Source organism: Gambusia affinis, linkage group LG07, assembly GCF_019740435.1.
Source record: "Gambusia affinis linkage group LG07, SWU_Gaff_1.0, whole genome shotgun sequence".
NCBI classification, from domain to species: domain Eukaryota; kingdom Metazoa; phylum Chordata; class Actinopteri; order Cyprinodontiformes; family Poeciliidae; genus Gambusia; species Gambusia affinis.
The window spans coordinates 3,341,309-3,364,306 of record NC_057874.1 but is presented as its reverse complement, the minus strand read 5'-3'; the positions used below and the strand labels follow the sequence as shown (position 1 = coordinate 3,364,306).

General features: G+C 38.0%; 1 protein-coding gene across 2 annotated transcripts in view; it reads left to right on the top strand.

The window, feature by feature from the left end:
* cntn2 (contactin 2) overlaps positions 1-22,998 on the top strand; it is a 41,406-nt gene that overhangs the window by 6,000 nt on the left and 12,408 nt on the right. For both annotated transcript variants that reach the window (XM_044121460.1, XM_044121461.1), the window contains exons 3-14: positions 3,200-3,325; positions 4,194-4,335; positions 5,479-5,651; positions 5,800-5,895; positions 6,500-6,712; positions 7,625-7,727; positions 9,284-9,465; positions 9,585-9,721; positions 9,903-10,032; positions 11,313-11,463; positions 11,817-11,944; positions 12,741-12,916. In XM_044121460.1, coding sequence (XP_043977395.1) covers positions 3,271-3,325; positions 4,194-4,335; positions 5,479-5,651; positions 5,800-5,895; positions 6,500-6,712; positions 7,625-7,727; positions 9,284-9,465; positions 9,585-9,721; positions 9,903-10,032; positions 11,313-11,463; positions 11,817-11,944; positions 12,741-12,916 — 1,686 coding nt within the window. In that variant the 5' untranslated portion in view covers positions 3,200-3,270. The remainder of the gene's footprint in view (positions 1-3,199; positions 3,326-4,193; positions 4,336-5,478; positions 5,652-5,799; positions 5,896-6,499; positions 6,713-7,624; positions 7,728-9,283; positions 9,466-9,584; positions 9,722-9,902; positions 10,033-11,312; positions 11,464-11,816; positions 11,945-12,740; positions 12,917-22,998) is intronic.

Below are 22,998 nucleotides of genomic sequence, written 5' to 3'. Positions count from 1 at the left end.
AGTACCTCAGAATTAAGCCTGCAAAAAGTAATTAATCAGTGATAAATTAAATTGAGCTCGATCATTTCCATCCTGACGATTAATAATTTTTGAAGGGCAATTTATCATAATCCATTTTACTTAATGGTTTCGGTTGTGTGACATTCATTTATCGCTTTTCATTGTGCTTTATTTTGGATATTTAAAATATCTTCCATTTGCAGAGTGGAGTTTTCTGTACAAAATTAAAGTTTATCAGTCTTCGAGAGGGCAAATTGTCATTTGTCAGAAAGAGATTACTTGAAAAATAGTCTCAAAGACACCGTCATCGTGTATCGCAATGATTTCTGGGACAATTTATCGTCCAGCAACATTTGCTATTGTGAGGGGCCTACTCAGAGCTGATGTTATAAGGAGAAATAAATAGTAAAAGTATTTGAGGGAGTTTGACACGGTCCATATTATGTTGGCTAATTTAGAGCGTCTTCAAAAGTTCCTGGTCAGTATCTGTTAGAACTGACCAGAGGAAGGAACGGTGGGTCACTGAATGCCACAGCTTTTTACATGGCCCTCTAGATGTTAAAGCAGTGGCAGCTGGTGAAAGAAAATCTTAGTGGGATTGAGATGCCAGTAGATTTCTCTTCCAATCCAGAATAATTATATAATATAGTTCAGTTAGTAAAAAAGTCTTTACATTAACTTGTAAGATATCCAGTATTTATTCATCAAATCAGTGTCAACACTGAATCAGACTCAAAACATTGGAAAATGTCAAACTGTATGATGTATGATTGCCTAGAAGTTTAAATCTCAACAAACAAGAGGCTGAAAAGAGCAGTGCAAAATGGGAACTAAAACTAATAAAAAGAAGCCGTAGCTTATTGGCCATCAGTAAAAATCCTCTCCATTGTCTTTCAGGATGGAGAATCCAGTCAAAGTTTCCTCTCCAACTCCCATCAATGCCATCATTAATTCTGTAACAATGGCAACGCAAAACTGTCTAGCATCTTCTGTGGCTGGGGTGAAATTCAAACAAGCCCAATGAAGTGATGCTGATTGGCCAAATGTTTATTTTCTTCCCCTTAGCAACCAAACATGATTGGATAAAGTCTGTTTGGGAAACTCCCTGTTAAATGAGTCAGTGGGGGATATAATTCAGGTTCCATTTAGACATGCACTATTTAGAAAAAAATGTTTTAATAGTACAGTCTTTAAAAAAAAAAATTGTTTACGAATAATTTTTGTATATTTTTCCCCCTCTCCACATAAGGTAGGGTGACGCTGCAGCGCCCCCTATGAGCCAACCACCACTGCACTAGAGGACCACATACATAGAACCTTCAACGTAACACTCGTGTGCTTGAATATTATTCTATCAATCAAACTGAAGCAGCAGTTTTTATCTCTGTGTTGCCAAATTCCATCAATGGGAAAAGATGTTCAGTATTATGAATGCACTGCAGAGACAACATTTTATTAACATTTCAACAGTTTGGTAATGGGTTTTATTAATACGCCCTGGCACAATAACCCACCCCTTGAGAACATTCATGATCTTAACGATCAAAATGAAATCGACTTTGACTCCCCGCTTTATCTACTCCACAATAACTCTTTAGACTTTAGAGTTTTTCTCTTAAGGACAAGTTTGAGATGATGTTGCTGCTGTAGAAGAAATAAATGTCACCAAATCTTTTTCCTATGTGATCATTTCAATGACATGGATAGTAGAAACTTCAAGTAAATGAATTATTAAATGTTACAAGTCCTTAAACACATTTTCGACAAAATCAAGCTATTGCCAAAAATAGCTGCTCGTAAACAGATTATTATACAAGGTATCACTGCACAGAAAATAACATCCCAATGCAGCAGGAATGTCACCAGAAGAAGAGCTTTTATGAACTAATAATGCTTTAAGAACAAAAACAAATGAAACTAATCTAAATTAATATTAACCTGACTAAGAATGAATGTCTAGCAGTGTCTTTACATATTGACCGTGTGTAAAGCAATGCGCCTCATACCCAACTTTACACTCAACCCAAACTCTGCTTGGTTCTGCTTCTTCTTGTTCAAAGGGACTCATTGCTTTTAAATTCCTCAAACTCATATCGCTGAGGAGTTGTAGGAAGCTAAACCACTGGGGTTTAGCTTCAGTGTGTGATCCAGCTTCTGGAGCACCACATCCTCCTTCCTTTATCCTCAGTGTATCTCGACCAATAAATGTGATTCTGATTCTGATACGGCAAAAAAAATATGAATAAAGATATGTACTTATGACATAAAGCCGCAGCTTGAACAGAAAGCCAAGATTGCTTTAGTAAATGAGCAGAGACTCGAAGGTCACAGTCAGGTCAGGAATGATGACCTGTCCATTGTATGTAAATGAGAAGCCCACCCAGAAACCACAGATCAGACACAGCAAAACAAAACTGAAATTTAACAAAAAAACAATTGAGCTAAATTTTAAAATTATGAAATTATAGCAAAAAGAAAGAAAATCAGAATCATCAAAGTGTTGGAAACATAAATATTTTATAAAACAGCTTTTATAAAGCCTTATAAAACCTGTCCACGCTGTGCTGTGATTACAGCCAATGGTGCCTCTAGTTAATACTGACTTGAAGTGGGTGAATATTTATGCATTCATTCATTTTATGGTAAATATTTTATGTAGTTGTCTTTATTGTTGCAGAAATCCATATTCACTTTGACAATAAAGGTTGTTTAAAAAATCTGAGTTGATTTGTGACGTGTAATCAGAGTTTGTCAAACTTAATTTGTTTATGTTTGTTTGACATGGCAACTTAATGAACTTAATATATTCACTTCCATCCATCCATTTTCTGGTCACCCTTCATCCCTAATGGGGTCGGGAGGGTTGCTGGTGCCGATCTCCAGCTGCGTTCCGGGCGAGAGGCGGGATATATATTCACTTGAATAAACTTAATTGTATTACTTGTAACAAATTAACATTTAAAAAAAAAAAGTGGATTACCTGTTTTCTGTTTTTAGTGTGATCTCCGAGTCAGTTTTAAAGTCAGATTTTCAGATGATGGTTTTTTGACTCTTATGTTTTTACCTTGTGCTACAGTTGTGTGAAAGTTGCTCAGTGTTGCCGGTACATGGGCTTTGTTTGGTTACATTCATGCAGCAGTAACTGGGATTCCACGTTCTTAGGTTTTCATGAAAGTATTGTTTCATCATTTCTGCTCAGGCACAGAGCGGGCAGTCCTTCCTGGGAGATAGAGATTTCTCTGCTGATTGTGACCCAGTTGGTTCCAGAGGATGGACGTTTTGTTGGGTTTGCTTTTCCTCAGTTCTGCTGCTCTAAAGGCAGCTGGTAAGTTTCAATTTTCATGCTTCTGAGTTATTAGACAGATTAATGTTTCTGCTGACAAACACACACATGAGCAGCAACGACTAATACACTCCTTCAACCTTCCCGCACCGTTTGGAGGTATTTATTTCAATGATGATCGTAGTGACAATCAAAGCATATTAGGTGAAGAGTTTCATCACTCTCCTTGTTCCATAAAATATGAATGTTTTCATGGTTTCTACACAGTCCTGCAAAATTTCCCAGTCTGTTTAAGCAGGACAAAAGAAAAACGTTTCGTTTCTAGACTTTCTACTTTGTAGCATCTTCTAAAGGACAAAAGGTTCATGAGCAGTGCAGTTTTAATTTTACAGTTTTACACTTTGTTTTTTTTGTTTGTTTTTGACTTACTGGCAGAATGCATGTTCAGAAATAAATATGAGCTTTTAAATTCATGTTGAACTCCTGTTGTGGTTCAGAAACCGGTTCTAAAATGCGAAAGTTTTAAAACTTAAATTTTTAAGAATTTAAAAATGAAAGACAGCAAAGTCAAGCTAATACCCAGTAAGTGTACATTTAACAACCACATTGCTCATGTAACAAGTTGTAGAAACAGAAGTGATCTAAATTAATTTATGTGACACTAAAGCATTAAAAATAGCCTCATGCCACACCATGAAACTTTGAAAATAACTTTTACTTCATGAATTACAACTTTTACTGTAAGTCATGAGATAAAGGCAAAGGACCCTACAGTCAAATTGATACTGATAAAAATATGTAGCTTCCTTTGTGAGATTCATTTCTTGCATGCAAAGTTATGAAGGTAATTTTTAGCAAAATGTGGAGATGTTTCTGACCCACCTTGTCCTCCTTGAAATCTGGTTTCCAGTAGGAAACGTGTGTGTGTCGGGTCACGACAGAGGACCAGTGTTTGAAGAGCAACCAAGCAGCTTAATTTACCCAGAGGGCTTGACTGAAGGCAAAATAACTCTGAGCTGCCAGGCTAGAGCCAGTCCACCTGCAACCTACTCGTGAGTAACACACACACACCCACACCCACACACACACGCACACACACGCACACATACACAAATGTATGTTTCTACCCATATTATGACTGTGTTGACTTCCATTTATTTTTGGTTTAATTTTAACTGCGTTTATGTATGACTGCAGTTAACATTTTTTCTTACCCTAACTATGCTTACTAACCCAAAAAGTGTGTAATTATGGAGTGATGGAAAACATTTCAGCACATTAATAACCAGAAAGATTCACATTTACTGTTATTGAGGTTTCATCCATATAACAACATGCAGTGGTTCACAGCAGGATATTTAGTGGTTTCACAAGGTATTCAAAGGTATTTTACCGTAAATTCAAATTGTTTCCTTTTACTTAATTTGTTGAAGTATCGGCATCCGATCAAAGGACATACATCCTTCATCTTTTAAAAAAGTTTTTTTTATGTCAAAACCTAAAAGTAGAAGAATTTTCTATAAAGTCTATTTTTGAAAAATTCTTCTTTCCAAAACTAATGTAACGTTTGTGGCTCTAAACAAGTTTTATTTAGATGCAGTCCAACTTTTATACATCTGTATGGAGAACTAGTTGATGTCAGAGTAGCGGCGTTTCCATTACAAATGTGTGCAAAACTTTGTCGCTATTCAGCTAATATAACAAAACACAATGTCAAAACAATTGCAGTGTTTCCATTAAACAAAAAGTGCAATTAAAATCACACTATAAGTTTGTTCCATGATAAGTCATTAAAAAACCATATGATCCTCTAACTACTTCCTGTCATCTTCTTCTTTGTGGTTTGTGCCAGTAGAAACATCCGGTTGTTAATCATGTAACTCGTGTGATACAAAAAGTGTTTCCATCGCAGTTTTGTGAAAGAAACTGATTTGAAATGGCCAAAAAAAAAAAAAAAAAAAACTAGCGGCAAAACCTTTGACCAAAAACAAGTTTTTTCGAAATTGTTGTGTTTCCACCAAGCAACTTTATTTTCCAAATGTCAAATTGCACAACTATATGGCCAACAGACATGCAGCTAGTAAAGCACACCACCAATTTAAATCTTGGAGAAGAAATTGACTAGTGGCCCACATAAAGTAAAACAGGTGAAATTTGTACGTTTTGTTTTTATTCCGTTGACTCTGACCCTGCAGGTGGAAACTGAATGGCACAGTCCTGGAGCTGGGGTTGAGCCGGCACACTTTGGTGGCTGGCAGCCTGGTGATCAGCAGCCCTGACAGTTCCCAAGATACCGGATCCTACCAGTGTCTGGCTAAGAACCCGTGTGGGACTATCATCAGCCGAGCTGCCAATCTGAAGTTTGGCTGTGAGTCAAACCTTTCTGGATGAGTTGCTCTTTGTTTAATTTAGTACCAGATCTTCATGATTTGAAAACATTATTCCTGCTCTAAGCCCTCCATGTATCAGGAGTCTTTGGTGTTTGATATTTCCACCTTAATCTCATCTTTCTTCAGACCTTCATGACTTCCCTCCTGACAGCAGGACTTCACAGACTGTGTTTGAAGGCGCCGGCACTTTCCTTGCCTGTCATCCGCCCCCACATTACCCAGGTAGCACCTCTGCTGCAGTGCTTCAGCATAATGCTGCCAACACTCACACTAGCCCAGCAAGTAATACTAATGTGACCTTTTATATATAACACTGTAATAAAGTGTCTGTTGGAATATATAATAAACTGGACATGATCCCTGTTTTTATAAAATTTCATTTATTCTTTTATTTTCTTAGTGGAAATGCAAACCTGTGAGGCCTGTTTGATATCACCATGACAACCCTGACACTCGCATATGTCTTATAACCTATATATATATGTGTGACGTAAATCACCATCTACAAAGTACCCCTTGACCTTGCAAGTCATCAGAAAACCACTGTACTAGTACGAAGTCACGTTTTTAAGTTCTGACATAAAAATACACTTTGAAGTTCTTTTTATTGGAACCATAAAAGAATACATTAGATGTGTGTGTCTAAAAAATGAGTTGTAGGTTAAAGCTTTTGGGCAAAAACCTTCAAATTCTTTGGAATAAGAGCAAGTAACACCTGAAACGCCCTTAACATGCAACTCTCTGTAACCATACCCCCACATACGTGATCAGTGTAATACCTGGTTGTGACATCTTTCACCGTATTTCGCCTCTTTGTCTTCTGCAGCTCTGTCTTATCGCTGGTACTTCAACGAGTTTCCCAACTTCATCAGGAAGGACGACGGACGCTGGTTTGTGTCTCAGGTCACTGGGAACCTGTACTTGGCCAAAGCAGAGTTAAATGACACGGGGAACTACTTCTGCTTTACCACCATCAATCTGGACATCAGCACCAAAAGCACTTTTAGCAAGGGCAGCCTGCTCACCGTAATGCCAGATGGTAAGATCACCGGATGTCTTTCTGCTACTGTGCTGGAATAATTATGTTTTGTTTTTTTCTTTCAGTTTTAGGATTCAAGCATGTATTTTTATCAGAGTATACGCATCAGGGGTGTGTCTGTGTGTGTGTGCGTGTGTGTGTGGGGGTGTGCGTGCGTGGGTGTGTGCGTGTGCGTGTGTGTGTGTGTGTGTGTGTGTGTGCGTGTGTGTGTGTGTGTGTGTGTGCAACACAACCATCCACTTTGTCCTGTGAAGCTGATCACCTGACATAAAAAGATAGATTTTCTACAGTCACACAGCCATGTGTTGAAATTTTACAAAAGTTGAATTAAGAGTCCAGATGCAGTGAAGAGACTGGATTGGTTGAAAAAGCCACACAAACTATAAGAAAGGATTCAGTATAAATACGCCCCACTTGGGTTTTGAATGACATAGAACTTTTATTTTGAGTCCAGTTTGATGATGAAGTTTTGATGTTTGCCACTTTTCCACTACCAACAAATTGGCGTCCAAAGCGGGGCCTGGTTCTGAGAAATCAGATAGCAGAACATTTTTGTATAAGCAGTATGTTGTATAAGCAACATTTATGACTCTTCAAATCATAAATGATTTGAAGAGTCATTTATGATTCTTCAAATCATAAATTTGAAGAATCAAATTTATTCTTCAAATAAATTTGAAGAATAAATTTGTGACATCAGTCACATGTTTCACTGATGTGAAACATGTGACTGATGTGAAACATCAGTCACAAACATCATTGTGACTGATGTTTCATGTCTCTTCCTATTTATAGTGATTTTAAAGAACTTTATGATTCATGTCATAAGATCAGAATTTTGATCATTTTTTAATGTCGAAACCCCAACTAATTCTGCACCATTAAATGATCTGTTTTTCTTTTCTCTTTCAGCCAATCCCAGGAGGTCAGCACCAAGCATCAGACTGCGCTTCCCAGCGGAGACGTACGCCCTGGCTGGACACACCGCCCAACTGGAATGCTTTGCGAACGGAAAGTACGTTTTCAACAAGAAATTGGAGAATATTCTAGAAAAACTTTAATGGAGACATTTTTACCTCAACTCACCTCTAACCCTTATTAATAGGTCTGGTCCTGAAAATGCTGAGTAAGCAGGTCTCTGATACGACAGATCCTACTATACAGATTTACTTTCACAAGAGGAGAATTACTCCTTGTGAACAAAGTAATTCTCTCTATATAAATTATTTTCTAAATAAAAAAATATTTTTTAATAAAAAAATACATACTTATGTAAACAGAGGTCCTAGGAGTTGTTTATATGTCGTTCTATATATAAGAAATTGAGCCAAAACCCATTTTACCACGTTTTTGACAAGACGCTGCTGCCTGATTTAATTTAATTTTACCACTACTGCAGAAATCTAAGCAACCTTAAATAAAAACAAGCTCCAGTTTTATTATTTATCAGTTAAATGTTTAATGTGTTAAAGAAAATCTGAGTGCTTACTTTCAATCTCTTTTATAATTTAGAAATGTATAAAGTATTTTTATATTGTAATTTTATTTCTTTCTTAATTGAAATTTATTAGTGTAATTAGCAAAAAAGTTTGTTTCTAATCATTTTAGCGACTTGGACTGACATGGTATATAAACCAGTATATATATATATATATATATATATTGGTTATATATAAACCAGTATTGATATATTTAACGTTACAGAAAGTTTGAGAATAAATGTTTTCATTTAAAAAATATACTAACTATATATATATATATATATATATATATATATATATATATATATATATATATATATATATATATATATAAATTCTTGTTCCATGTGCAGTGAGCAAATTAGGCTTCCTAAAAAAGAGAATCATATTTTACCATGTTTTGAATAAGTCGTGTATTTTTACAGACTTTTATCAACCTTCTGATCAAGTTCTGCTTTGATCTATAAATAAGGAGAGGCGCCGTCGCTCCTCCACTCTGGAACATCGTCACTGAAAAACCTGAGTTATGCAGAAACTGTTGGTTCCTTTAAATTACGACTAAAAACATTTTGATCACAGATTCCAAACGATGAAATGTTTGCCTTTTTGAAGCGCAAGGGTAAAGACTGAATTTGGATATAAAGTTTTCTTTATTATTGGTGTTTTGATGTTGTACGTGATGTTTCTATGTTTTATTGCACTCTTTTCCCACATATCAATGTTCTTTTCTTGTTGTCTTTACTTTGCTGTCCTGTAAAGCTCTTTGGCTGGCTTTTAACATGAATGTTGCTCCTTGTCTTAATTATGGATTTTGTAGCAATCCATCAGCCAGTCAGGCGTAACGCTGCCCCCTGCAGTTTAACCGTAGAAATGAAACGCTATCATTCAATTCAAATTAAAAACCCACCACTTTGGCTTGTGGGTTCAGTAGCTTCACAACTTCATAAAGTTCCTGGAAAAGCTTCAGACATTCATTAAAATCTGTGTTTTAATCCAGGCTCACTTGCCATCGCTCCAGTGACTGAGCAGTCATACATGACTCACTGACTTGTTGTTTTTCTGACTGTCTAAAATCTTTTGTATTTTTCAGTCCAGTCCCAAAGCTTCGGTGGAGGAAGGTTGACGGTTTAATGCCGTCCAAAGCAGGCTCCTCTACACAGAGTCACACCCTCACCCTACCTCAACTCTCTTTTGACGACGAGGGAATTTATGAGTGTGAAGCCTACAACTCAGAAGGACGTGACACATTCCAGGGACGCATCATTGTGCAAGGTACCAAGCAGAGAAGATTGTAGTGAAATATGCCATTCATCTGGGATGTCTTGTCTTTGTTTGACCAACCTCTCTCTCTCTCTCTCTCTCTCTCTCTCTCTCTGGCTCCATTCCTGCAGCTCAGCCGGAGTGGTTGCAGGTGATGAGCGACTCAGAGGTGGAGATCAGCTCAGAACTTCACTGGAGCTGCTTAGCTGCTGGAAAACCTCGACCCGCTGTCCGCTGGATACGCAACGGACTGTTTCTCACCACACAGGTAATACATAGAACCTCTGGACTGCCGCTGCTCTGGCTGAACAGCTGTGAGCTTCTTGGTTTTTATCCATAACTTAATTAGCTCTTGCTTGGTCGCTTTGCTGTTCGGTTGAAGACAGTACTGACAGTTACTTCACTCTTTCCCTCACGTTATTTGGTTCACGTTTCCTGTCGTGAAAAAGGATCGGGTGACGGTGAACGGAGTGCATCTGAAAATCAACAACCTGGCCCTGGAGGATTCAGGGATGTACCAGTGTGTGGCTGAGAACAAACACGGCACTATTTATTCATCTGCTGAGCTGAGAGTCCAAGGTAAGAGAGGCCGAGCAGTCAAAAACATTTTTACACCCAATCAGAGCCAGGAGGAGGGTCTTACAGCTGTCAGTCAACCTACTGTACTTGTTGCTTAATCTGCTGATGGCAGAGAAACAATTTACCTTTCCAGGAAAACTGTTTATCATTGTCAGGTATGCTAACTAGCATTAGCATTCATGGTAGATTCTGCTATCAGGACTAAGCTGTAGCGTAGCAGAGAAGAAGTGGGAGGCTGTGAGCAGCCCATCCTCAAACTGAGTGATTGCGATAAGACCCTCCCCCTTGCTCTGATTGGTTGTTTCTGACAGAATTGTATTTCTGCAGATGGCTGTAGGACCACAAGAAAAACACAAAGCAACTTGATTATTATTCTTTTTTTTTTTTTTTTTTTTACAAATTATATGTTGTACTGTCTTGACAAAGTGACAGTTTTAACAAATATGTCAAAATAAAACATTCTTTAAAAAAGTTACATACTGCAGCTTAATGCCCAAATAATGTTGAAACTACTTGACTTGCACATGTGCTTAGACTCTGCTAAACACATGTGCACATGACATGTGGCTATAAACCTTTTACGATTAAATGAAAAGAGAAAACTGAAATCCCAGGTCAGGCATTCTCTCGGCCATCTTGCTCGCTACATCAAACCTCTTGTTAGGAATCTTGGTCTACTTTTGATTTTCATTTTGACTCTCTGGATCTGTCTTGCTTTCATCACCACGGGAAGTTTACTGAGTTTAGAGCCATTGTGTCTCAATCCGAACTGGAAATTGTTAATCACGCAGTCGTTTTGTCATGTCTGGACTACTGCAATTGACTTTTCTCCTGTCTTAACAAAACTCCCCCAGGTTAGGCTTTTAAATACCATGTGAACTCTCTCTCTCTCTCTCTCTCTCTCTCTCTCTCTGTCTTTTTCTCTCTCTTGAGTCGGAGAATTGTGGACTCAGTGGTCCCTCTATAAAAAAAAAGCAGCTCTTTGTAAAATGGGGTAATGCTTTGTGCATTTGTTTGTTACTCTGGAGTTTCGTTTTGTATCTTGTCATTGAAGTACTTTTAGCCTTACAACATTAAACCCACTTCTGTTACCTTTTCTCTTTTTCATTTGCTCCTAATACTTTTTGTGCACCACTGTTTATATATAATTTTGTAACTTACTGTAAATCATTTTTATTTTTAATTTTTTTTATCTGGGAAAGGAGTTGCATAAATAAAATGTGCTTACACACTGAATGACGCTGCATTCTGACTTCCTGCATGCCGTGTCCCTGTTCCAGTCCAGGCTCCGGATTTCAGGCTGAATCCGGTGAGGAAGCTGATCCCGGCAGCCAGAGGCGGCCAGGTGGTGATCGAGTGTCGCCCTCGTGCGGCACCAAAGCCCATCCTGTTCTGGAGCCGTGGGACGGAGCTTCTGACCAACAGTAGCAGGTACCAGACTGTAGCAGAAACAGGAAAACATACATTGTTGCTCCCAGGCAGAAGAAAGACAAACATTTCTGGGATTTGATTTTTGTTCTTTTTCCTTTGACATTCCACAACAACATCTCATAAAGTACTTTAACGTTATAATGCTGAAGGCAGACGTTGGTGCCTTCAGCGGAGTATCACATAAAAAGTCGTTGAGGATTCGGTGCTGGATTCCTCAGAGCTGTCACTTTTTTTTTACCGATAAACAGATGATATGAAAATAAGGCAGAAAACTGTTTATTTCTGTTAGCAGAGCTCTGGTTAGCCGGTTGTGTTTTTGTTTTGTTTTACACCTTATGTTTGTCTCCTCCCAGAATCACAGTAACTCCAGATGGCACGCTGTGGATCTACAACATCAGCCGGGCAGATGAAGGAAAATACACCTGCTTTGCTGAGAACTACCTGGGCAAAGCCAACAGCACCGGACACCTGTCTGTTAGAGGTAAACTGTGGCTTCACGTCTCAGTGGAACCTAACACTGCATTCTCTGCACTCTGGCCCAGTCCCTGTTGCCTCTTGAAGTTCATCCAATTTGTTTGCCACAGATCTAATGTTGCCCATTATCATTGATGGAATGGAAGAGATGGTTTGAATTCTGCCTCTATATATAGGGCTGTAGTTCAGGTGCTATGTGAGCTTTAGAGATGCTAATCGGATGCTTCCTGTTTTGTTGCTATAGTCATGATAACTCATTTGTGATCTGTGACCAAATGTTGACCAAACATTTCAACATTAGCTTCATCCGACCACAAACCTCGCCTCAAAAAAGGTTGTAGCTTTTTTCCTACATGCATTTATTCAATCTCTAATCTGGCTTTTTTTTCTGTTTCATTTTGAGTGATGGCCTCCTCCCTTCTGAGTGACTTTACAGCTAACACAGGACTTGTTCAATGTAAACATTAACAACTGCTGATAATTGGTACACTGTGTTGATGACTGTATGAAAATCAAGGCCCGGTCCGAGTTTGCACGGAATATATTTGCAACAAATTGGAAACTTTAGGAACCATCTGTGTAAGGCTCCGTCATTTACATATACCTAGATTATTTGATCATTTTGCAGATTAAAATGCCAACCAGGTTTGGTACAATAGTTGTTTCTATGCCGCTCTTCTTACTGTACTGCCATCTATCCCAGCTTTCGCTCTCAGGAATCAGAAGATAACTAAAGAACCCTAAAGAGAGAATCTCTACCAATATTATCTCTTAATATTTACATACATGTATTTAACTTCCAGATGCCACCAAAATCACACTGGCTCCCTCCAACGCTGACATCAACCAGGGGGAGAATGTGACGCTGCAGTGCCACGCCTCCCATGACCCCACCATGGACTTGACCTTCACCTGGGCCCTCAATGGGGTTCCGCTGGACCTGGAGAACTCGGCTGGGCCGTACCAGCGGGTGGAGGCGGTGAGCGCCGTGACCCAGAGCCTCATACCTCATCTCTGTGGCACAGCCTGAAGTCCTGATTGTAGAAGGACGTTTCAGTCTGCTGTGGGACCCTCATTCTTATATGATCCATTTGTCATGATTACTCCTGTCGTGATCGGACGATGATCAATAATCATCGTCCGATCAAGACGATGATTATTTTGGTATTATCAATCCCAAAAATTATTGTAATACATAACAATATTATTATTTTGACCCCATTTACAGCTAAGATAAATATAACGGCATAATAATCCAAGTACCTCTCAGTCTGTCACGATCAGTGATGTCAGTAACGCGTTAATTTGTAACGCGTTACCGACGTCGGACCACTTTTTTCAGTAACGAGTAATCTAACGCGTTGCTATTTCAAATCCAGTAGTCAGACTACAGTTACTTATCGAAATCACGGTGCGTTACTATCTTCTTCAGTTATTTAATCGTATTTCCTCTACTCGTCTTGTCGAGTGACCGACGTCTCTATGCGACAGAAATGTAAACAATGGAGGGAGATGCGCATTTTGTTGGTGGAAAAACTAGAACTATTTTGAGTTTCTGTCGCCAAGTCCGATTATTATAAGCGGCTTTGGGTTTCATTCTTTTAAAGTCGCTTGCAGATTTAATGAGTGGCGGGTTGCGCCTTTTTGGGCTCGTTTTTGAACGTGAAGTTATTCATTTGGGCTTGGAAATAAGCAGAGACTCATAATAAATCCCAGAATTTGTCCATCATTAAGCTAGTTTTAGTCAGTCTCTCCCTGTTCATCATTTCCCGGATGATCCGTCCCGCTGTGTCTTTGTTAATGTCAAGTTAATGTATTACCTCTGAATGACGTTAAGCTTCACGTTGCGCTCCAGAAAACTGCAAACATCGAGACCAATTTGAACAGCGCAATAAACGTGAAAACAGCCACGAATAAACGTGTCCGTAGTTGCCAATAATCATAATGGCAACTTAACGCAACTATAATTATTAATATTAAGATAAGTGTCACAAATCTGTGCAGCCATCTCAGTTGTGGAGCCGCAGGAGGAGCTCTGTGCGCTTTCTATACCAAACGCAGGGCCCTAACGCAGAACCTGGAGGCTGGGGGGAGGGGGCTTTAAAATCCTTCATAGAGTTTTCCAGACAACAGTGAATCACACAAATTATTCACGTTTTTTATTTTTTGTACTGTTTTTTGTACAATCTCCTCTTCACTTCAACCTTATCACTGGAGACACATTGTTGATGTTACCATTATAAAATAGCTTACAATTAAGTTTTGGCAAAGATCAATGTGATTTTCACAGCATTGTTGTTAGCAGCTGCTGAAAGTAACTAAAAAGTTACTTTTAATGTAACTTAGTTACTTTCCAAATCAAGTAGTCAGTAATATAACTAAGTTACTTTTTCAAGGAGTAATCAGTAGTCCGATTAAAGTTACTTTTTCAAAGTAACTATGCCAACACTGGCTACAGTACACAATGTAATGCTACTAGCATCATCTGCTGTTAGCTACCGGCTAACTGCGGCTAGCGGCGTCTAATGTTATCTAACAAAAAAGTTTGTATTTGCAAGCTTTCTAACGGTTAGTAACACAGTTACAACTGCACAAGTATTTATGTAAATATTATAGTTGTTTTCTCCAGAATAAACTAAAAGCAAATATTTGATTGAGTTCGTAAGGAACTATTTACATCTTATTTATTTATAATTTAAAAAATTATTTATCCATATTATCTAAAACTTACTTTACTTCAATGGATTTCTCTCTGATCTGCAGGTTTAACGTCACCAGTATCGGCGCCGCAGCTTTCCGTTCTCCTCTCTCCATTTTTTCTCCAAATTGTCCAAAACCATTTGGGTTGAAGTGACCGCTGTCTCAGCCTGACTTGATGTCCAGTTAAAGCCCATAACCAATAGAGCGATTAATAAAAGGTCACATTTAACATCATATATTAGCGCAAATATTGTAAAAATTCCTTACAAATATTTCTAAATTTGCACCACAAAATCTGTGATGTTGATTGCAGAAAACCACAAAAACTATCCTGGATGGACTGATTAGTGCGGAACGATGTTCAATATTATGTTATTTTAAGAAACACTTATTGAATGCTGAAACTCCTATTTATTGATATTGTAACAATTGAATAGTTTTTTATCAATACGTTCTGGAACAACAGGCCCTTTATGAACATTCAGGGTTTTGATTTTGCCCCAAATGGAAATGAGTTTGATGCCCTGATATCTGGGATAAAAATCCTGGACTATTTTGAATGTAAACAAGAATAAAGAGTGAGATATTTGGTGGTGGAATGATGTCACACCGCCAGCGAAGGAAGACTCTGTGATGTCACTGGCGATGCAGGCTGTGATGTCATCAACTGCAGAATTGTATGCAACACAATTCTGCATATTTTTCATTGCTTGCAATAACACTGACCAGATCAGACGTGCGCAAAGCTCTTTCACGAAGTTTACAGATCGACGATTTTACTGATTGTACTTAGGAGAAAATGTCCCATTATACGCAGAGATACCAGAGAGGAACGATGGGACCCCAGGCGAGAAGGGGAGACCAGGAAAACCGCAAAGGCAGGTTCCCTCCTGCACACCTGGATGACTTACATGCAGAAATCCAGAGACTGAGCCGCCTTCTGGACATGGAGAGAGCCAGAAGGTTTGAAGAAAACCAAAGGCTGGCCGACCTGGAGGAGGAGATGGAACAGATGAAGCTCCAGATGGAAAGACAGACGGACGTCAAAGAAGCTCTGATCAGCCAGGCGGAAAATGCAAAGAGGGAACTGGAGAGAATAGAAAGATACAGCGATCCTGAAATTATTAAAGCTGTCATCATTGCTTCAGAGGCTTACAGAGACATTAATGACTTGAATAAGAAGTCCTTCCAGCAAAAATATGTGGACTTAATGGTGGCCCACCTCCTCAGCCAGGAGGCTTTTGTAGCTGAAATACAGGATGAGAGAAAGAAAAGTCAGGCGCTGCAAGAAGAACTGGACCAACTCCAGACTTCCTACGAGGAGCTGAGCTCCGAGTACGAAGCCGACGATGATCTGGGGAGCCAGGAGGCCGAGACGCAAACGGATCATGAAGCGAGGCTCAGTGAAGAACGACAACTACTGGAGAACCTGAGGGCTGAAAAAGATGAAATGTTTAAGGAAATGTCCCAACAGATCACAGTTCTGCAAGACAGTGAGAAACATCTGCGGGAAGAATTGAATCAGCTCAGACATTCATATGATGAGCTGAACAGAAATTATGACAGCGATGTTTCTTTACTTAAGCAAAACGTGGAAAGATATCAGGAGGAGCTGAGGAATGAGAACGAGGCCAATTTAGAGAGAGAGACGGAGAATCTGTCGTTGATCAACCAGCTGAGAGCTGAAAAGGAAGAGCTCTTCCAAAAATTATCAGGAGAGAACACAATCCTGCAAACGAGGGAGAAGGAGATTCTAAATGAACTGAATCAGGTTCACATTTCATATGAGGAGCTAAAACATAGATATGAAAAAGACACTGAGGATTTAAAGAAGCAGGTTGCAACATATCAACAGGAGAGAAAAGCTCAACTGGAGAAAGCAGAGGAGGACAAGGCGATTCTGGAAAAACTGAGAGCTGAGTATGAAGTCCTCCAGGAAAACACAACAGAGATTAAAATCCTGCTAGAGAAAGAAAAGAGTGTCCAGGCAGAACTGGAAGAGGTCAAAGGTTTGTACCAGGAGCTGAACTGTCGGCACAAAACTGAAGTTACTGCAATGAAGAAACAAGCAGAACAATACCAGCAAGAGATCAGATGTGTTAAAAATGATCTGGAAACAGCAAGAAATGATTTCCTGCTGGCCGACAGTCTGAGAGCTCAGGAAGACGATTTACAACAGAAACACAAAACAGTTTCCAAAGAGATGGAGGAAGATTCAAAGAACCAAGAGGACCTGGAAAAAGTCTCAAGTCCAGAGGTTTCCACAGAGGAGGAACTCTCAGAAGAGTTATCTGGTTGTTCCTCAGATCCAGGACCCTCAGTAGAGACAGCGACCACTGAAGAAACCGTCCTGGAGCATTTGGACCATCCAGACATTGAACCCATGAAGGATGGTAAAAAGAAAAAATCCAAAATCTCATTTTGGAAAAAAATACGAAACCTGCTAAGATTCAAGAAGCCACAAAAGAAACAGAAGAATGAAGATGATCTGGAACATCCCTGAAGTTCTTGATGTTTATATTTAGAGGAGGAGAAAGACGTGCGAGAGACGAACCGGGGAATCAAACGTGTGGAGGTCTCAGCCTCTGTGAGCGGGGCGCCATGCCGCGCTCCGCTAACATCAAATTTAAAACGGCAAAGTTTTTCCCCCGTTGACAAACTAGAAAATAGATCCCTTCCCAACCAATTTGAAAAAACGTGGGCAGCACGGTGGTGCAGCGGTTAGCGCTGCGCCTTCACAGAGACCGTCTGTGTGGAGTTTGCATGTTCTCCCCGTGTTTGCGTGGGTTTTCTCCGGGTGCTCCGGTTTCCCCCCACATCTCCTAAAACATGTCGGTCAGGTCAGTTGGTCGCTGCAAATCGACCCAAAACACTTTCAGAAACTCCAAACCATAAAGTTTGGACACACGCGGAACGGAAGCTTGGTCCATGGTGCTGAAAGTGAACGCGTCTCCTTCTGAGTTTGATATTTATTGAGTCTTCGAGACCATGTCACCACCAAAAAGAAAAGGACGACAGACATTAGAAGTTATTTCGCTACCTCGGCTGTAAGTACAGTGAGTGGACCCATAAGTTAGATATCTATCACGCAACGCATTTGTTGTAAAGTCCAGTGTTTAGTAAGGTCAGCAATGAATGTGAGGTAGAATAGGTTTGTTAATTATGTAATATTAACAGGCATAAATATGGCATTTAAAGTGTTAGTCTTAAATTAGGTTAAGCTAGTGTGAATACAAACCAGGTCAGTAAGTTGTAAGGTCCCACCAAAACTTAGACCAAACCTACGCCTTTGGATTTAAGAATTAAAATGTTTTATTTTAATAATAATAATGATTTCTGTTTATTCTCACTGTACTTGTGCTTTTAATGGTTTTACCTTTAGTTGACCTTTTCTACACACTTTTTATATTAAATTGCACTGAATTGTAGCTCATTAAACTGTTTAAATCTGTATTTTAAAAAGATTATAAAAAGGATCATGCAGTGGCTGTTTTAGTGTGACTGTGGCTCAGCGGGTAGAGTGGTCGTCTTGTGACCAGAAGGTTGCAAGTTCGATTCCAGCTTCCTCAACCACATGTTGCGCTGCCCCAGGGCACTTAGTGACAAGTTGCCCTCTGACCTGCATGTGAATGTGACTTTAGTGTGAAGCTCTTTGAGTGTCAACATGACCAGCAAGGATCAACACAAGTTCAGTTCATTCTCCTGTTTTTATTTGATGAATCCTGTTTTTGTTTTTATACCAAACATTAAAAAGCTGATTTAACAGGTTTGGATGTTTTCAGGTTCCAGGATGTTAATTGAAGATTAGAATTTAATCTAATCATAATTTAATACTCTGGACCACAAAGAAGATCAAACTTGTTTTATCTGGTTTGTTTGTTATAAGAAAAAAACAGTTTTATCAAAAATAACAGTTACTGTGTGATCTTTCTGTTAGTCTTTATTTATAAATACAGATTCAAGATAATATAAGAAACTTAACAAAAAATTGCAATTTAACATGAAAAACTGTAGAAAAGTTAAAAAGAAGAAGAATCAATGAAAATATGAAAACAGAGAATTTAATCAGAAATCGTTTCCATCACAGGAAGAAATGGATTCTTATATCAATACTTTGTAATAAATATAAAGCTTTTGTGTTGTTGAGCTTATGTGTTGTCTGATAGTATAAAAGAGAAGGAAAGGGGGCTGAGACATGTCTAATTCAGTTATTTTTTTAACCAGATTTATAGTAAAACTGTAAATGATGTTTTATTTAGGACGTTACTTCTAGGTTTTGTTTGTCAACCTGGGTTCAATTCCCAGTCCTGGGGAATCAGCTGCATGTCGTTTCCTTCTCTCTCCTCCCAACCTCCTGTTCAACCTGTTAAATAACGGCCTAAAAAACTTTATTAGAGCCTAAAAACTTCATTAGAGCCTAAAAAACTTTATTAGAGCCTAAAAATCTTTAATATAAAATACATTTCACCTCACAACTGTACCAAAGTTCAGAATATGTTTACCATGGGGGGGGGGCTGTACGTTGTGTAAACAAGAGGGCCGGCTCTCCCTCTACCTACGGGTAGAGCTGGGCTCCCCAGGGTTTTATAAACCTCCTGACCTCCTTCATGGAGGTGGGAGTCCAGATTAAACCCACCGCTGCTCTGCTGTGCAAATCCATGTAGAACATGGATTAACATGTAAAACATGGATTAACATGTAGAACATGGATTAACATGTACAACATGGATTAACATGTAGAACATGGATTAACATGTAAAACATGGATTAACATGTAAAACATGGATTAACATGTAGAACATGGATTAACATGTAGAACATGGATTAACATGTAAAACATGGATTAACATGTAGAACATGGATTAACATGTAGAACATGAATTAACATGTAAAACATGGATTAACATGTAGAACATGGATTAACATGTAGAACATGAATTAACATGTAAAACATGGATTAACATGTAGAACATGGATTAACATGTAGAACATGAATTAACATGTAAAACATGGATTAACATGTAGAACATGAATTAACATGTAAAACATGGATTAACATGTAGAATATGAATTAACATGTAAAACATGGATTAACATGTAGAACATGGGTTAACATGTAGAACATGTAGAACATGGATTAACATGTAGAACATGGATTAACATGTAGAACATGGATTATCATGTTCTACATGTAGAACATGGATTAACATGTAAAACATGGATTAACATGTAAAACATGGATTAACATGTAGAACATGGATTAACATGTAGAACATGGATTAACATGTAAAACATGGATTAACATGTAAAACATGGATTAACATGTAGAACATGGATTAACATGTAGAACATGGATTAACATGTAAAACATGGATTAACATGTAGAACATGGATTAACATGTAGAACATGAATTAACATGTAAAACATGGATTAACATGTAGAACATGGATTAACATGTAGAACATGAATTAACATGTAAAACATGGATTAACATGTAGAACATGGATTAACATGTAGAACATGAATTAACATGTAGAACATGAATTAACATGTAAAACATGGATTAACATGTAAAACATGAATTAACATGTAAAACATGGATTAACATGTAGAATATGAATTAACATGTAAAACATGGATTAACATGTAAAACATGGATTAACATGTAGAACATGGGTTAACATGTAGAACATGTAGAACATGGATTAACATGTAGAACATGGATTAACATGTTCTACATGTAGAACATGGATTAACATGTAAAACATGGATTAACATGTAGAACATGGATTAACATGTAAAACATGGATTAACATGTAAAACATGGATTAACATGTAGAACATGGATTAACATGTAGAACATTGATTAACATGTAGAACATGGATTAACATGTAAAACATGGATTAACATGTAGAATTAACATGTAAAACATAGTTTAACATGTAAAACATGGATTAACATGTAGAACATGGATTAACATGTAAAACATGGATTAACATGTAGAACATGGATTAACATGTAAAACATGGATTAACATGTAGAACATGAATTAACATGTAAAACAGGATTAACATGTAGAAAAGAATTAACATGTAGAACATGGATTAACATGTAAAACACGGATTAACATGTAAAACACGGATTAACATGTAGAACACGGATTAACATGTAAAACACGGATTAACATGTAAAACACGGATTAACATGTAAAACACGGATTAACCTGTAAAACATGGATTAACATGTAGAGCATGAATTAACATGTAGAACATGGATTAACATGTAGTTGTGTTTGAAGAGGAGCGGTGAGAATAATTTATCTTTGTCAACAAAGAATTATGTGACATTTCCATCTGATCACGCTGCCCAGTGGCTCTGTCTGCGCTGTGAAGTTTATGTCTTTATGTTCTTAACAGTGACGTCAGACGTAGGACCACGTTTTTCGTGTTGCTATTTCAAATCCACTACAGCTACTTATCACAATCATTTTACGTTCCTATTTTCTTTTGTGATTTAATTTTATTTCCTCTACCTTCTTGTCGAGTGATCCACGTTTTTATGCGACAGAAATGTAAACAATGGAGGGAAGAGGGAGATGTGCGTATTGTTGGTAGAAAAACGGGAACTACTTTGAGTTTCTGTCGCCAAGTCCGATTATTATAAGCGGCTTTGGGCTTTTTTCTTTTTTTTTTTTTTTAAGTCGCTAGCAGATTTAATGAATCGCTAGTTGCGCCTTTTTGGGCTCGTATTTGAACGTGAAGTTTCTCATTTGTGCTTGGAAATAAGCAGAGATAAACCCCAGATTGTGTCTGACCTCCAATTAGTTTTAGTCAATCTCTCCCTGTCCATCATTTCCCGGATGATCCGTCCCGCTGCGTTCTTGTTAATGTCAAGTTAATGTATTAGCTGTCAATGACGTCGATCTATCCAGAACATTGGAAACATTCAGACTAATCTGAACAGCGCAGTCAACGTGAAAACAGCCACGAATGAACGAGTCCGTAAAGTTGTGCAACTAAACGCCATTATAATTATTAATATTAAGATAAGTGTCACAAATCTGTGCAGCCATCTGAGTGGAGCTGCAGGATTAGCTGTGACACCGAGCAGGGCCGTAACGCAGCACCTGGAGGCCGGGGAGTTAAAATCCTTCTAGAGTTTTCCAGACAGTGGATCACACAAAAACATGCACAAATTACTAACTTCTTTTTTTTTTTTTTTTTTTTGTACTGTAACCATTAAAATATCTCCTCTTCAGTTCAACCTTATTAGTGGAAACACATTGTTGATCTTTCCATTATAATTAAATATTGGCAAAGATCAATGTGATTTTCACAGCGTTGTTGTTAGCAGCTGCTGAAAGTAACTAAAAAGTTACTTTTAATGTAACTTAGTTACTTTCCTTATCAAGTAGTCAGTAATCTAACTGAGTTACTTTTTCAAGGAGTAATCAGTAATCTGATTAAAGTTACTTTTTCAAAGTAACCATGCCATCACTGGTCACGATACATTTTACTGGATGATAAATTCCCCTAGAAATTATTGTGATAAACAATAATATTATTGTGTTCAGGTCATTTTCAAGAAACATGTTTGTAATGACATAATAATTCAAGTTTGTCCCCGTAAACACAAATAAACATTAATTTTGTTAAGAACACTTCACACTGGAACTGGAAGACATTTTATTAAATATCCAAAATAAAGCAACCACACACAAAAAAAAAAAAAAATGAAAAGGAAAGCTACACACAACTGAAACCATAAATAAAACAGATTATTAAGTCTCTGTAAACCAAATTACTCTTCAAAAGATATGACTCATCAGAATGAAAATATATTGAGCTTATTTTAATTAATTATGTAAATAATTGATTCATTGCTTATCCAGTCAGGTTTAGCTATGATCATAATTGAAGGTGGCAAGGTAGAGAAATTAGGAAGAAAACGTGTTCTATCCTAGCACTGCCGCTGATTTCTGTTATACCACACCTGGAATAAACAGCACAGTCAGCGCTTTCATCACTGTCCTATTTTCAAGTTTGGCCCTTCTATAAATAAGAATAAAATTACACTGTACATCACACAAAGGATTCAGCTGCATGTGACTAAAATAGAAAGCTTGGTGACTTTACAGCAAAGAACCTTCACAGGAGATGCTACATCTGATTAGTTTCTTTTTTCATTCATTTATACTGAAATATTTTCAATGTACTCTTAAAGGCAGATGCTCTAAGTGCACCAGTAGCTGCATTTTCCGCTACACATGGGCGGAAACATTTGTGATATATTCCGCTAATGTGGAATCGCTCCCTTCCTCCCCTCTCGCGTCCTCCGAGATTTTGTAACTCCGGAGTTG